General features: G+C 40.8%; 1 protein-coding gene across 2 annotated transcripts in view; it reads right to left on the bottom strand.

The window, feature by feature from the left end:
- Positions 1 to 1,706: 1,706 nt before the first annotated feature.
- The window catches only part of ZNF454 (zinc finger protein 454), a 35,001-nt gene continuing 19,235 nt past the window's right edge, over positions 1,707 to 17,472 (bottom strand). For both annotated transcript variants that reach the window (XM_037056639.1, XM_037056640.1), the window contains exon 5: positions 1,707 to 6,381. In XM_037056639.1, coding sequence (XP_036912534.1) covers positions 5,048 to 6,381 — 1,334 coding nt within the window. In that variant the 3' untranslated portion in view covers positions 1,707 to 5,047. The remainder of the gene's footprint in view (positions 6,382 to 17,472) is intronic.

Raw genomic sequence — 17,472 nt, 5'->3', positions numbered from 1 at the left:
AAAATCAAGAAGGGAAGCCCTGGATGGGGAGCTCTCATACACTGTCACTCAGACACCAAACAGGAAGAAGTTTGCTTGACACACCCAGCAAAAGGAAGAACTTTCCCTTCCCCAACAGCAGCCCAGCCAATGAGCTGACACCCCACAGAGCTCTTCCAAACGGCCCCTCCCCACTTCCTCCTTGCCTCTCCCCTGATCTCCCCACATGCCTGTGGTTCTTCAGTTTGCTTGTTCTAAACTGCCGTGCCTCTGCTATTCCCAAATAGATGCATACTGTTGGCGAAATAGCAAGTGCTCTTAAGGCCAACAATATCTTAGAAACATCTTTTGTGCATGTGTATTTTCAGTGTTTGACATGCATTCACTGAAATAGTATTGCTAAGTCATGCATGCACCAGCATTCTTAGAAACACTTTTGGTGTTGCCTTGTTTAGGGAATGGAATAAACAGGAAAAGAGAGGAGAGGTGAGTGAAAACTGATCGCCAGGGTGACCAGTTCTCCAAGACCCACGGCAGTCCAGCTTAATCGTTAAGAGCTTGGTATCTAGGATCACAAGCCTTTACTCTAACACTGTGATCTTGGGCAAGTCACAGATTCCTCATCTATAGTGAGTAGGAAAACTATGTCTAGCAATAGGTCATTGCCCACGCCCACACATCTGGCAGTTTTTAGATTCCACAGCATAAAGTACACATTTACAGTACCTGGATGATATAGTAAGAGCTCAAAATATGACTTATGATGTGAACATATCTAGCATATTATGATGGTAGGAATAAAAACCACTAGAAAGAGTAAGAAAAGTTTGGATTAAAAGATGACCATGGGACCATTACTTGCCAAGGAACAACCACTGACACCTCCTTTACTAAAGTGAATTACTGAAACAGCTGCAGAACTGGACTCTGAGAAGCCAGTCTACCCTGAGGAGTCAGTCTCCCTGTAATTTCAGGTATCTGTAACACTTGCCCACCACAGACTCTGTGGAAGTGGGGCCAAAGTGCTCACTCAACCCAGAGGGAAGCTAACTTATGTAGAGAGGGACCCTCCCCTGACCCAATTGGTCCGTTCTCATGCAAATAAGGACTCCAAATCCTACATTTCAATTGGCCCAAAAAGTACTGTCTTAATTGGCCAGAACAGCCGCTCTAATTGGTAACGAGGCTATAGCTGCCCAGCTCTGATTGGATACCGAAAGTCTCAATCCTACTGAATGAAATAGGATTCTAGAACTCCTTTATAAGGACTAGCTCAGACAGGCATAGTGCAGGCAAGCAGCATAGCACCAGAGGCAAGCAGTTTAGTGCCAACTTCTCCCTTAAGCATGGCTTGCTTAAGCTGCCTGTTTAGCAACAGCTCCAGGCTGTTTATAAATTTGAGCCCAGTTAGCCACTAGGGGGTCATCTCAACAGGTATATTGTTCTCAGGGTCATCAAAACCTTTCATCAACCTTCAAGAGAGGATGATAGAAATAACCATTTATGATTGTGATTGGGTTAATAAACACTGGGTGTTTATAGTACCTAACACAGGTTGCCCTCAAATATTAACTGTTCTCCCCAGCAATAAGGATGTAGCTGGAACACTATGGTGTCTGGGGCCAGGGAAGTTTGAACGGCCATATGTGGAGGTAGGACCAGAAGCACATATCTGTCATGTCTTACTTTTATCTAAGTAGGGAAGCAGGCAGCACAAATGCAATGTGTACAGCTTAAACATTGGTTATTTTCTCATTTATTTTCAGAAAGACACACTGAAATACTTTTATGGCAACAACTTTTAAGATAATGATATGTGGCATACAAGGTAACACATAGAACAGGGAGGTGAGTCTCACAACCAAATCCTGGCACTTGCAGAGAATGACCATTTGCACAACCGAGAAAATCAAGTGATGGGGAAAATCAAGCTTTGTATTTCTTTTCCCTTCACAAACTGGCATAAAATATTTAAAGTAAAAATATTACCAAAAATGTATTTAGCAATAGTTGAGGCTGGCCAGGAAGCTGGGAACCCTCCTATGGCAGGTGGGAGAGTTTTGTTTCCACGCTGTCCTTCCGTTTAATCCAGCAGTGTACAGGAGTCAACACAAGTGCAAATGGAAAGAGGGAGAGGACTCAGACAGCTGGAGGCTGCCCATTCTTAGATTAAATTGATGTTTAAGGGAAGTGTTTTCTCAACCTAAGGCATGCATGCAGTTTAGGGCTATTTTATTCCAAGTAACCTTTGAGACCAAGCCTGCTGCAAAGTCAAGGTGACATTTTAACCAGCGACCTCTGGGTTGGCAGGCAGGCACTCCATCCATTGAGCCATACCAGGCAGGGCCCAAGGTACCATTTGAAAAGCAGTTGCTGAGCATGCAAGAAGGCAATATCTTAGATGCCGCTGTCAAAGCTAGGCAAACTCAGATGGGCAGGGAGAACCACGTGCAAAATCAATCAGCTGCATGAGTTGAAACCTAACAAGGGAGAAGGATTAGAGGAATTTACAAGGGGAAATTTGGAGCAATTTTTTTTTTCTTCTTGAGCAGGCAGTTTCAATGGCCTTCCGTGAACAGCCATAGACACTGAAGAATGTAACCAAGTCTAGAGGCTACTCCTCTACTTAAACCCTGCCCCAGGCAGAGATCAATTGGCACTTCCAATGGGTTTCCCCACCAGGCAACTTCCAAGTGCACAACTGGGAGAGTTGGGCCAAGGTCCATTTCTCGGCTCATAGAACAGCTGCAGTACATGTGAGGGGAAGGGGAGCCTGGCTCACACATAAGCCTAGCACCTCCTCTGTCACCACATATACTGAGTGTGCTGGGAAGTCTCCTCATATAGGTGGGACAGGGGGTAGTGGGAGGCGGGCTGGATGTGCTGTGGATGGCACATACCAGCTCAAACCCTGGAACCGTGAAGGGTGGGTCCCAGGGGTCCTCACCTCTGTCAGTCAGTGTCCATGTGGCCAATCTACAAGGCTGGAAGTCAGGTACAGAATGAACTGTTCCTAAGAGTCTCTAATGCTTTGGGCATAACCTGGCTGAATTCAGAGAACTTGGGCTTTTAGACAGCACCAAGCTTCAACTCTGTTTGACCTGGAGTCCAATGAGTCCACCATGACATGGAAGACCCTCTCTGTGCTGGGAGCTGAGGTGAAGCATTCATAGGGGTCAGCAGGCTGCCCAGATTGATGGGTGTACCTCCATAAACCAGGAACCTATTACCTTCTGCCCAGACCAGGTCTCCTTGCTCTCCCACCTTTATGACACAGGGTGCAACAGCCTGCACTGGTGTGGGCTCCCCATTCTTTGTGGGGGCAGGGGGAAGGGACATGCCACCAGAAACTGTGTATGAAGACACCACAGATGTTATTTTATCCCTGTGATTTCTATGACCGAGCTGAAAGATTAAGGTGATGAATGATCTGTACCTGCAGGACTAGAGGGTCATTCAAACTTCTGGGCACAGACACTCCTCCTACCAGAGACTGTCACGGTGCTGGTGACCACTTCTTGACTTGTAGAATCACAAGTCTCAACATGCTGCTCACCACTGTCACAACTGGACAGTCCTCAGGTAGTGGAATACCCAGATGGAGGAGAGGAAGTGGCCATTTTCTAATGAAAGAGCACAAATACAAAGCTCTCTGCCTTTCCTGTGAACACAGTTAATACCTTCAGAAAACTGGACAAAGGCAGGGCAAGGACCAGGATGCAGTTTAATATTCTGGCTATAACAAGTAAACTCTAATGCAGGGGGCACTGGGGACTGCCCAGCTGGAGAGAGTGGGGCAGAGCCTTCTGAGAGCAGGCTGTGCGCTCTGCTTCTCCTGTCTGCAGCACAACAGGAAATGGCAAACCAGAGAGGTGGAGGTGACTTTAAACACAAGCAGATGGTTGAGACTGTCCCACCTGAGGCCAAGGTGCACCTGCCTGCTGTGTGTAGGGTCATTGTAGGGTCATTACCCTTCAACAGTTGGAGGGTAATGTTTACACAGACTAAGCCTCTGCTTTAGGTATCACCCCAGCCTCAGAGTCAAGTTGAGGTCCAGGAAAGCTGGGTAACTCAGGAATTTTGAATAATCTCTGCCTCCCAGGCAGAAGTTCCAAGTTCTGAAAGCTGGGTTTGGGGCGATACCCAGAATCATGGACTGTGTGTGAGGTTGGATCACTATATTCCCCAAGAACAAATGGCTAATAAGCGAAATGATGTTACCAGTTAGGGGTTGCTAAATCAAAAGAGGGACACACCATTCAAATGAATTGTCCTGGAAGAAGAAAGGCAGAAAGCCAGTGGGTACACAGACCAAGGAGATCTTGCAGAAGGTGGCATGACACAGAAGCTGGGGAGCAGCATTTCAGTCAGTCCCGGCCGACACGAGAGGACGCATGCCCTTTACTCCGGATGTCAGCTGTGTGGGTGAGGACAAAGGGTTCTGCCAAAAGCAGAAACCCTCTTATGTGAGAGATTCAAGTAAAGTGAAATGCTTGTAGACCATTTTCTTACTGTTTTGTACCTTTGCTTCTTAACCTTAATTTCTATAATTTTACAATTTCTCTATTTTTGACTTTCATACACTCGGCCTGCACATAGCTCATCAGAGGGCCACAGGCATGTGGACCTCACTGGATTGGTCTCCAGCCTCTTCCCACCTTTCTTGTCTCCATGTCAGGTCATATGGTTAGCTGTCCCTAATGGGGTGTGAACAGAAGTTATGTGTGAATTCTAGGCCAAGGGGGCTAAGAATTGTATAATTTCTCTTAATAATCAAAATGTAAATTTGATAAACAAATTTCTAAGTTGTTAATGAAGCTCCATATTGGTTCTTACACTTGGCAATTCAGACTAATTACACAGTACTGCTATTCGGGTAAGGCAGTTCTGAACCATCAGGAGTGTCTGATATTCTTAAATTCTCAAAACTCACAACTCTGTGAAGCTTGATTCTCAGTAATAAAATAACTATCTTGACATAAACTTTCATGGTTATTTCCTGGAATGGATTCTCTTACCTTCAATTATTCATATACTCAGTCTCAAAGCTCTTTTCTTTAAACTGCAATCACTTTTCTCCAGTGTGGTGTTTCTGATGCTGAATGAGGTTTGCAGTCTGGCTGAAGGCTTTCCCACACTTACTACATTTGTATGGTTTCTCCCCTGTGTGCGTCCTCTGATGTTGGGTGAGATGTGTGCTTCGAATGAAGGCTTTCTCGCAGAGTTTACACTTGTAAGGTTTTTCTCTAGTGTGAATTCTCTTATGTTGAGTAAGGGCCGAATGGTCACTGAAGGCCTTCTCACATATGTTACACGCATATGGTTTTTCCCCAGTATGAATCCTCTGATGCTGGGCTAGGGCAGATTGGTCCCTGAAGGCTTTCTCACACAAACCACATCTGTAAGGCTTTTCTCCAGTGTGAATCTTCCGATGTCGAGCAAAGGATGAATTATCTCTGAAAGCTTTACCACATTCATTACACTTATAAGGTTTCTCTCCAGTATGAATTCTCTGGTGCTCAGTTAGGGAAGAGTTCACTCTGAAGGCCTTTCCACATTCATTACATTCAAAGGGCTTCTCTCCAGTGTGAATTCTCTGATGCTGAAGAAAACTTGTACTTTGATTGAAGGCTTTCCCACATTCGTTACATTTATAGGGTTTCTCTCCACTGTGAATATTCTGGTGTTTGGTAAGATGCGCCCTGCACACAAAGGCTTTGTCACATATATTACATTTGAACGGTTTCTCTCCGGTATGTATTCTATGATGGTGGGCAAGGTGTATGTTTCGGATAAAAGCTTTTCCACATAAGTTGCATTCAAAAGGTTTCTCTCCAGTGTGAATTTTCTGATGGTAAGTGAGTGAGGAGCTCACTGAGAATGCCTTGCCACATTCCTTACATTCATACGGTTTCTCGCCAGTGTGAATTCTTTGGTGATGGATAAGGTGTGTGCTCTGGTGAAAGGCCTTCCCACATTCTCTACATTCATACCGTTTCTCTTTAATAAGAGTTTTTGGATTAGAATTAAGCTTTTCAGTATGAATCTTCCGATGTTTATTAAGGGTCGAACTTGTAGTGAAGACTTTTCCACACTCACCACACTCAAAGGCTTTTTTGCTAGACTGAAATCCCTGACTTTGAACAGAAGATGAGCTCATGGTGTCGGGCCTCCCAGATCCATCCCACTCCTGGTCACTGCCCACAGGTGAGGTTTTCTGGGGAGTTAGTGCCCCTATCCGCAGCTTCACCTCACGGCCTCCATGCTGCTGTTCCCATGGACCATCACATGCCCAGTGACTCCTGCTAGTGAATCTCCCTTCCACCATCCACTGATCCAACTCTTCTTCAGGAATATCTGCCTTGAGAGTAGATTTCTTACTCACAGGGAGAGGCATCCAATCTGAAAGACATCAAAACCAAAAATGTCTGTTTTATCCTAGCAAAATATCTAGCTGGGATTAAGTTGATGAGCCTGTTTAAAATGCTAATAAAAAGATAGCATTTTTGAAGATTTCTTGAAAAAGGGAAAAGAGGTGAACAGAGGGCAAAGTAGGAAGGGGTTGATCTAATGTGCAATGTGATATGCAGGAGATCTTGGGACCTGGAGTCCAGAAATCATAGGCCTAGGTTACGATCCTGAATATAACATTTATTTTATTTGTGACTATAAAGAAGCTACCTGATTTTCTAAGCCATAGAAAAACCTACACAGAGCACATTATGCCAACAGATAAGAAAAAAATGTACCTTATTTGTACCTATAATGATATAGTCATTTAACAATCCATATGTGACCTTAAGAAATCATTGAAACTAGAAGAATGAATGTGGCCGAAAAAATTCAGCTCCAAAGTACCTACCAAAACCAGTATTTTAATGTTTTATATGCTCATTTGAGCATTCAGATGGATGATAAAAAGTTAGGCTACTCTTAAAGAGGCTGTGTGAAGGACCTCCTGTAACTGATGAGGAAGCAACATCTTCAAATTTATAAGAATAACATGACATCTATATGAGGTGAATGCACAGAGAACTGGGATGTACCCACCACGTCTTAGAGGGCAAGGCCCTGAATCCAGGGAAAGGAGAATACTAGGCAACTAGAAGAGAACCCTGCTCTTTGAGAAGGAGCCACAGTCCCATGAATTATATGACAAAATGATTCCTCTCTCCAAATACAAATTTCACTCTTAACAATGGTTTCACTTGTTTTCCTTCACAGCACCTTGATATTAACAAGTAGCACTCTGAATTGCATATTAGTTTTGCATATGTATTTGTGAATATGTACCTTTTATGTTAAGTCTATTTAAGACTCTACACTAAAAAAATGGAATAATAAGCATTAGCTGCTAACACACATAATGCAGATTATGGAAAAGTACTATCAAGAACAAGCCTCCCTCATTACTTTTTTTCTCTACTCAATCAAGAAAATCTGCAAAGAGCTATTTTTTAAAAATTCTTTAAAGTTATCTGAGAAAGTTAAATGGGTTCATTTTAAGGCTAAAAATCCTGGTGAGCTCAGAATATGTATCTTTGCTCAAAACAAAGAATGGTCAACATTAAACACTAATATTGCCAAATCTCAAAAACTTAAGAACTGACTTTCACTCCTGGACCTGATAGAGTTGCCTGTGGCAGACCAATATACCTGTGGAAAATGACTGGGAAATCTGAAATGAAAAGAAAGCTGTCTAAAGGCAACCCATGTATGTCACTTGAGGTCAACTTGATAGTCTAATTTGGGGGAGAAAAGGGAAATATAAAGAGCTGATTCCCAAATTTAGTGTTTTTCATCTCACAGAATCTGCTGAATTCTTATGCTTCTCAGGGCAGGAGACTACAGCTAAGCAGAGATTCAGAATTTTCTATAGTACTGTAGAGTCAAAAATGAGTTCAGGACCTTTCAAGGAAGGGGTGGGGCAGGCATAGTTAATGTGTAAGGCTCTCATTTGGGACTCAAACATTTGCATCATAGGGATTCCAGAAGAAGAAAAAATGAATGGGAACTTTGTTTAAAGCAGTATTAGCTGAAAACTTTCCCAACCTGAGGAAGAAAACATATCTAGGAAGCATAAAGTACCAAACAAGATGAACCCAAAGAGGTCCACACCAAAACATATTATAATTAAAATGACAAAAGTCAAAGATACAGAGGCAATCTTAAAGGCAGCAAGAGTAAAGCAACAAGTTACACACAAAGGAACCCTCATAGGGCTATCAGCTGATTTATCAGCAGCAACTGCACAGGCCAAAAGGAAGTGGCAGGACATCTTTAAAGTGCTAAAAGAAAGAAAGCTGCAACCTAGTATACTACATCTGGCAGGATTTTCATTCAGAATTGAAGAAGACATAAGGAGTTTCCCAGACAAAAAAACTAAAGGACTGTCATCACCATTATTTTGGCTTTAAAAGAAATGCTAAAGGGTCCTTTTTAAGCAGAAAAGGAAAGGCCATAAGCAGAAATAAGAAAATATGATAAAGAAACAAATTTCACAGGTAAGACCAAACATTTAATAAATACAGTGAATCAGATATTTAAAAAGCCACTATGAAGGTCAAAAGAAAAAAGCATCAAACTCAAAAGACAATAAGTAGTTAGAAGATATACCACACAAAAAAGATCTGATATGTAACATAATATCAATAACATAAAGCAAGGAGGAGGGAGTTAAAAATGTAGTCCTTATAGAATATATTTGAACTTAAATGCCTATCAGCTTAAAATAGACTACTACAGTTACAGAATAATATACATAAACCTCATGGTAGCCACAAACCAAAAAACTACGGAATATATACAAAGAATAAAGAGAAAACAGCCATATAAAACACTAAAGAAAACCAGCAAACCTCAAAGGAAAAGAGAGGAAAAAGGCAGAAACAGAGAATTGTAAAGATGACCAAAAACAATTAACAAAATGGGAATAAGTATATACTTATCAATAATTTCTTTAAATGCAAATGAATTAACTTCCAATAAAAGACATAGGGTAGCAGAATAAATAAAAAACAGACCAGTCTATATGCTGTGTACAACAGATTCACTTAAGATCAAAAGACACACACAGGCTGAAAGTGAAGGAATGGAAAAAGATATTCCATGCAAATAGAAATAAAATGGAAGCTGGAGTAGTGATACTCTTATTAGACAAAACACAAAATGTTTAAAAGGGCAAAGAATATTACATAATTATAAAGGGGTCAATCCAAAAAGAGAATATAACAATCATAAATATCTATGCACCCAACAAAGGAGCACCAAAATATACAAAGTAATTACTAATGGACATAAAAGGAAAAATCCACGGTAATACAATACTAGTAGGAGATTTTTAACACAGCACTCACATCAGTGTATCAACAGATCATCAAGAGAGAAAATTATTAAGGAAATAATGGCCTTGAATGGCATGTTAGATCAGATTCACCTAATAGATATTTTAGAACATTTTATCCAAAAAGTACAGAATTTTTTTAAGTACACACAGACTATTCTACAGGCTAGATCATATATCAGGCCACATAACTCAATAAACTCAAGAAGATTGAAATCATATCAAATATCTTTTCTGACTGCAGTGGCATGAAAATTAAAAAGCAGCTACCAAAAAAAACTGGAAAAAAACCCACAAATATGTGCAGATCAAAACAATATCTTACTAAGCAACCAATCAATCAAAGAGGAAATTAAATAGGAAATCAAAAACTATCTTGAAACAAAAGAAAATACAACTTTTTAAAATGTATGGGACGTAGCAAAAGCAGCTGAAGAAGAAAGGCATAGTTGTACAGATCTACCTCAAAAAGCAGAAATCATTCCAAATAAACAATCTACTTCTATACCTAAAGGGACTAGAAAAAGAACAAACAAAACCCAAAGAAACCAAAAGGAAGAAAATAGTTAAGATCAGAGTGGAAATAAAAATAGAACTAAAAAACAGGAAAGACCAATAAAACTAAGAACTGGTTCTTTGAAAACATAAAATTGAAAAACCTACTTTTTTCTTCTTCTTGGACTTCCACCAAGATAGAGGCATAGGTGGAAACACTATGCCTTCTCCCACAACCAAGTTTGAATACAACAAGGTTTAGTAAAAGCAAAAATGCAGCCAAAGAACAGAAAAATGAACTATACGGAAGTCCAACAAAAACGGACCGTTCAACCGGGATGGGTAAGAAGGGTGGAGCCAGCAGCGGAGCAGGGTCGGGCAGGAAGGATCCCCCAACTCAGGCGCACAGGCAGCTGGGGTAGCATCGAGGACCCAGCGAGGGTTCGGGGCAGGCTGAGCAAGGTCACACATTTGTGCGCAGATAACCAGCAAAGGAGTGAGCAGTGAGACGGACCACGCAGGCCCTGGCGGCAGGAGGAGGCAGAGGGGACCACCATTGATTTCCTTTGACTTTGCCCCCACATACAGCGTCACAACCCAGCGACTGAGTTGCCCTGCCCTGGTGAACACCTAGGGCTCCGCTCCTCATACGTAACAGGCACATACAGACCAAAACATTATGGCTCAGGAAGAACTCAAAGTCCCAGAGCCAATAACTCTAAGCAACCAAGAAATAGCCAACCTATCAGATGCACAGTTCAAAACACTGGTGATCAGGATGCTCACAGAACTGGTTGATTATAGTCACAAATTAGAGGAACATATGAAGGCTAAACTAATTGAAATGAAGGGAAATGCACAGGAAACCAATAGTGATGGAAAGGAAACTGAAACTCATATCAAGGGAGTGGACTAGAAGGAAGAACAAAACATCCAACCAGAAAAGAATAAAGAAACAAGAATTCAAAAAAAATGAGGAGAGGCTTAGGAACCTCCAGGACATCTTTAAACGTTCCAACATCTGAATTATAGGGGTACCAGAAGGGGAAAAGAAACAGCCATGAGTGGAAAACACATTTGAACAAAGAATAAAGGAGAACGTCCCCAGTCTGGCAAAGGAAATGGACTTCCAGGAAATCCAAGAAGCTCAGAGAGTCCCAAAGAAGTTGGACCCAAGAAGGAACACACCAAGGCACATCATAATTACATTGCCCAAGATGAAAGAGAGGATCCTAGGTGCAGCAAGAGATAAGGGGACAGTCACCTACAAAGGAGTGCCCATCAGACTGTCAGCAGATTTCTCCAAAGAGACCTTACAGGCAAGAAGGGGCTGGAAACAAGTATTCCAAGTCATGAAATCCAAAGACCTACAGCCAAGATTGCCCTATCCAGCAAAGCTTTCATTTAGAATGGAAGCACAGATACAGTGCTTCTCAGATAAGGTCAAATTCAAGGAGTTCATCATCACCAAGCCCTTATTATATGAAATGTTAAAGGAACTTATCTAAGAAAAAGAAGATGAAAAATATGAACAGTGAAAGCACAGCAAACTCACAGTTATCAACAACCACACCTAAAACAAAAGCAAACCAAGAGGACAGCTAGATCAGGAGCAGAACCATAGAAATGAAGAACACATGGAAGGTTAGCAACAGGGGAGTGGGAGGAGGAGAAGGGGGGAGAAGGTACAGAAAATAGCATAGACAATAGGTAGAAAATAGATAGGGGGAGGGCAAGAATAGTAGGGGAAATATAGAATCTAATGCACTTGAGACACGTGGTCATAAACTAAAGGGGGGGAATGGTGGGGGAGGGGGTGTACAGGGTGGAGGAGAATAAAGGAGGGGAATAGAACAACTGTAATGGTATAATCAATAAAATATATTTTAAAAAAAAGAGAAAAAGAAAAACCTTCAGCCAAACTCATCAAGGAAAAAAAGAGTCCAAATAAAATCATAAAGGAAAAAGAAGTTACAACCAACACAACAGAAATAAAAAGAATTATTAAAGGATACTACAAATAATTACATGCCAACAAATTCAACAACCTAGAAGAAATGTTATAATTTTTTATAAGTATGTAACCTTCCAAGACCAAATCAGATAGAAATACAAAATCTAAACGAACCAATTACTAGCAAAGAAACTGAAGTGGTAATCAGAAAAACTCACAACAAATAAAAGTCCAGGGCCAGGTGGCTTCACATGTAATTCTACATAACATTCAGAGAAGAAATCATGCCTGTCCTTTGTAAACCATTTCAAAAAAATCGAAGAGAAAGGAATGCTTCTAAATACATTCTATGAAGCCAGCATTACCCAGGTAGCAAAACTAGACAAAGACATTAAAAAAAAATTACAGGCTAATATCCTTGAAAAACATAGGTGCAAAAATTCTCAAAAGAAAATTGGCAAACTGGATTGCTAATATTAAACATATTAATTATTAAACAACAACATATTAAAAGGATTACATATCATAACCAAATGAGTTTCACCCCAGGAATGCAAGAATGGTTCGACATACATAAATCAATGTGATACATCATATTAACAAACTAAAGGATAAAAATTGTATGAATATCTCAATAGATGCAGAAAAAGCATTTGACAAAATCCAACATTCATATGATAAAAATTCTTTAAAAAGTGGATTTAAAAGAAACTTAAATCAAAATGATAAAGGCTATATGCAACCAAGCCCAGAGCTAACATCACACTCAATTTTGAAAAGCCAAGTTTTTCCTCTAAGATCAAGAACAAGACAAAAATGCCCACTCTCATCACTATTATTCAACATAGTATTGGAAGTTCTACCCAGAGCAATCAGACCAGAAAAAGAAATAAAAGGCATCTAAGAAGCGGCAAGAGATAAGGAGACAATTACCTACAAAGGAGTTCCCATCAGACTGTCAGCAGATTTCTCAAAAGAGACTTTACAGGCAAGAAGGGGCTGGAAACAAGTATTCCAAGTCATGAAATCCAAAGACCTACAGCCAAGATTGCTCTATCCAGCAAAGCTTTCAATTAGAATGGAAGGGCAGATAAAGTGCTTCTCAGATAAGGTCAAGTTCAAGGAGTTCATCATCACCAAGCCCTTATTGTATGAAATGTTAAAGGAACTTATCTAAGAAAAAGCAGATAAAAAACATGTACAGTACAATAACAGCAAACTCACAATTATTATTAACAACCACACCTAAAACAAAAACAAACAACTAGAAATGGAGAACAACAGAACCAATAGAAATGGAGATCACCAGGAGGGTTATCAACAGGGGAAAGGGAAGAAGAGAGAGGAAGAAAAGGTACAGAGAATAAGTAGCACAGATGGGAGGTAGAAAATAGGGGGAGGACAAGAATAGTATGGGAAATGTAGAAGCTAAAGAATTTATAAGTATGACACATGGACATAAACTAAAGGGGGGAATGTGGGTGGAGGGGGTGTGCAAGGTGGAGGGGAGTGAAGAGGGGAAATGGGACAACTGTAATAGCATAAACAATAAAATATATTTTAAAAAAGAAATAAAAGGCATCCAAATTGAAAAGAAGTAAAACTCATTATTTGCAGAAGACATAATACTGTATATAGAAAACCCTAACAACTCCACCAAAAGACCATTAGAACTAATAAATGACTTCAGTAAAATTGCAGAATACAGAATCAATATACAGAAACCCTTTCAAAAAAAGGGTTTCAAACCATATAACTAAGGTTTCAAGCAAGGCATGCAAGTACTATGGCCCAAGCCCCCTATATAAGGTAGTCAAGAGGCCACCCCCAGAGAGGGACCAGAAATGAACCCAATTTAATTTCAAATCAACAGAAGTTTCAAGAATTGGTACATCAGGTATATCCAGAAGTGAGAAGTGGGAGTGGATAAAGGAAGGAGGTTTATGGTCAATGGACAAAGGCTCAGAGGGACTAGGGACATTTGTCTCCCAACTCCACAGAAGACACAAAAGATAGGAGGCCCTTTCTCCCCAGGAGAGGGTCACTGAAGCTGCTCTGCATGAAAACACCCAAGCAGCCCATGAGGGCCAAGAGAGCTGTGCTGATTCAGGCCAGGCCCCAGCACTCACTCAGCAAAGCTTCCCCCAAGGCCCTCAGGCCTCCCGCTGTTCAACTACAGTCCAGATGCGGAAGGAAAAACTTCTACCAGGAAAGAGGTACCACAGAAATTCAGGCACAAAGAGACTATGAAGGGAGAAGAAAACATCTTTTGAAAATCATTATCTTTAGAGGTAGAATATTTTAACTGCAAAACCAGAATAAGGGCTTACAGATAAAGGAATATTCAAAGAAACAAGAGTTCTTGGAAGTAAAAATTATGACAAAATTTGAAAACTCAATAGAGAAGTCCCACAGTAAACAGAAAACCAGAAAAAGAAAAAAGAAAGAAAAAGAAACCATTTTCAGGCAATCAACAAATGACAAATGACAAATGAAAGATGTGGTCCCCAGACAGTTTCCAGGTCACAGCATGGGACCAAAACAGTCAGGAGTCTCTATGAACTGAAGTGACAGGGACCAGGGTTTGGGGAGGCCAAGACACCTAAAACTGTGGCCCACTAAAGACAAGAAAGCTGAGGAAATTCAATTTGCAGTTTAAAACCTTCCTACAAGGGAAAAAAAAAGCCCAGAACACTTTGCTGGTTCCACCAAACATTTCATGAAGACACCAATCTACACACATTTTCCTAGAAAAGAGAAAAGGGGAAAGTTCCACATTCACTGTATAAGGCTAATATTATTCTGACCAAAGGAAACAAAATTATAGAATAATATTGCCCTGACTGGTTTGGCTCAGTGAGTTGGGAGTCATCCCACAAAGCAAAATGTCACCAGTTTGATCTTTGCATCTTTTGCTTAGTTCTGTCCCTGGTTGTTGTGTGTAACAAGGGGCAACCAACTGACATTTCTCTCACACATCAATGTTTCTCTCCCTTTCTTTCTCCCTCCCTTCTCCTCTCTCTTAAAAATAAATAAAATCTTTTAAAAAAAACAAACTAATACTACTCATGAATACTGATGTAAAAATTCTTAAAATGTTAGCAAATTAAATCTAGCAATATTTTAAAAGGATAATAGATGAAGATTAACTTGGTTTATTCCAGGAATGCAAATTTGGCTTGGCATTTTAAAGCCAATCAATATAATTCACTGTATTAACCACAGCATCATCTTAATGATTCAGAAAAGCAATGGACAAAAGTTCAGTATCTGTTTAGGCTAAACTCCCATCAAACCAGGATACTTGTAAACTTCCTCAACCTGATAGAGAGCACCTATTAAAACCTCGGTGGTGGAAGACGGAGTGCTTCCCCCAAGACAGCCAACAAGGGGGTGGCAGCATGCCAGCTGCCACTCAGCTCTGTGCCAGGCCATAACCCATGCAGTAAGAAACACGGGGACTCACAGACATTGCTGTGGGGATGCAAAATGGAACAGTCCCTTTGAAAAAAACATTTTCACAATTTATTATAAAGTTAAATACACATTTAATATACAAACCAGCAACCCCACCTCTAGTGAACACTGACCTCAGTGAAAACATACTTTGAGTAAAAATATAGGAACTAAAAACACACCCACACAAAAAATTTGTACCTGGATGTTTATAGGAGCTTCAGGCAAAGACTGAAAACAACCCAAAGGTTCATCACTGAACAGATGAACAAACAGGGGTCCGGCTGAACAACAGGATGCTGGTCAGCAAAGCAAGGGACGACAACATGTGAAAGAGCCAGGATGGGTCTCAAACATATTATGTTAAATAAAAGAAGTCAGACACAAAAAAACACATGCTACATAATCCCATTCACTGGGGACACTGGAACCGTGACCTGGGGACAGAGGTATCCCGGAAAGTAACTGCAAGAAGTAACAGGAATTTCCAGGGGTGACCAGAATGTTACTTTTTCTTGATTTGTGACAGTTATACAACTGTATGAATTTTATACTTTAAACCTGATTTATTCTATCACATATATTAAATTATACTTTAATGAATCTGATTAAAAATATTTTACAAACTTAGGCTGCTGGTTAAGATGGCCACAAAGGTAGACATGGCCCACCTCTCTGTACAACCACACCAAAATTACAACCAAAATATAGAATAAACGTCACTCAGGAACATCAGAAATTGAGTTGAATGGAAGTCTGACAACTATAGAACTGAATAAAACACATCCATCCAGACTGGTAGGAGGGGTGTGGTCACAGAAAGCGCTAACACGGTATAACCCACCTTGGAGATCCACAGAGGCTCTACCCCACCCAATTTATGGGCCCATATAAACTGCTTTTTCATAAGAATGGCTGGTCTTGGCTCCTAAATCCTATCAAACAAGCAACACCTGGCTTCAGTGAGCCCAAGCAGCAGCCAGATTAGAGTCAAAGTGTGGCTTCATCTGGGAATCTCCAAGCCCAGCACAAGTAGCAGCCATTTCAGATTGCTTTATAGCCCAGGCAGGGTACCCCAGATAAAACACAGGTGGGGGCTGACATCAGCCTATACCACCCAGGAAACCCAAGGCCAATGCACCCAGTGGACAGCTACAGACCATGATGGAGAACCACCACCCTAACCCTGCACAGCTGATCCTGGCTGATCAATGGGAGGTCAGAGGTTTGTGGTGAGTGGTCACAGCCAATCCTTGCAGCTGACTGGCCTGGGTAAATCCCTCCCATTGATCTGCCAACAGCAACCAAGGTTCAACTACAAGAGGAGGGTGTACTCAGCCAACACAAAGGGCACACCTTGAGTATCCAGCTCAGGTACTAGGGGAGGCTGTGCCACTTGGCCCTATAGGACATCTACTACACTAGGCCACGCTACCAAGACACAGAGTCAAAGCAGCTCTGCCTAATACATAGAAACAAACACAGGCAAGCTGCCAAAATGAGGAGACAAAGAAACATGGCCCAATGAAAAAACAGATCAAAACTCCAGAAAAAGAGCCAAACAAAATGGAAATAAGCAATCTATCAGATGCAGAGTTCAAAACACTGCTTATAAAGACACTCAAGGAACTTAGTGAGGACCTCAGCAGCATATATAAGACCCAGTCAGAAACGAAGGATACACTAATTGAAATAAAGAACAACTTACAGGGAAACAACAGTAGAACGGATGAAGCCGAGAATCAAATCAATGATTTGGAACATAAGGAAGCAGATAACAACCAATCAGAAGAATAAGAAGAAAAGAATCCAAAAAAATGAGAATAATATAAATAGCCTCTGGGACAACTTTAAGAGGTCCAACATTCACCTCATAGGGGTGCCAGAAGGAGAAGAGAAAAAGAAATGGGAAATCTATCTGAAAAAATAGTGAATGACAATTTCTCTAATTTGGTGAAGAAAATAGACATGCAAGTCCAGGAAGTGCAGAGAGTCCCAATTATGATGGATGTAATGAGTCCCACTCCAAGGCACGTCGTTATTAAAAGGCCAAAGGTTAAAGATAAAAAGAGACTCTTAAAAGCAAGAGAAAAGAAGTTAGTTACTGAAAGGCTGCCAGATGGGAGAGGGGGAATGGATGAAGAGGTAAAGGGATTAAGAAATACAAATAGGCAGTCACAGAATAGTCATGGAGATATAAAGTACAGCATAGGAAATGGAGTGGGCAAAGAACTTATCCAAATGA

Source organism: Sturnira hondurensis, unplaced genomic scaffold (genome assembly GCF_014824575.4).
Source record: "Sturnira hondurensis isolate 20B ecotype Veracruz unplaced genomic scaffold, ASM1482457v3 Scaffold0009087, whole genome shotgun sequence".
Lineage (NCBI taxonomy): Eukaryota > Metazoa > Chordata > Mammalia > Chiroptera > Phyllostomidae > Sturnira > Sturnira hondurensis.
This window is presented reverse-complemented; position numbering and strand designations above follow the sequence as displayed.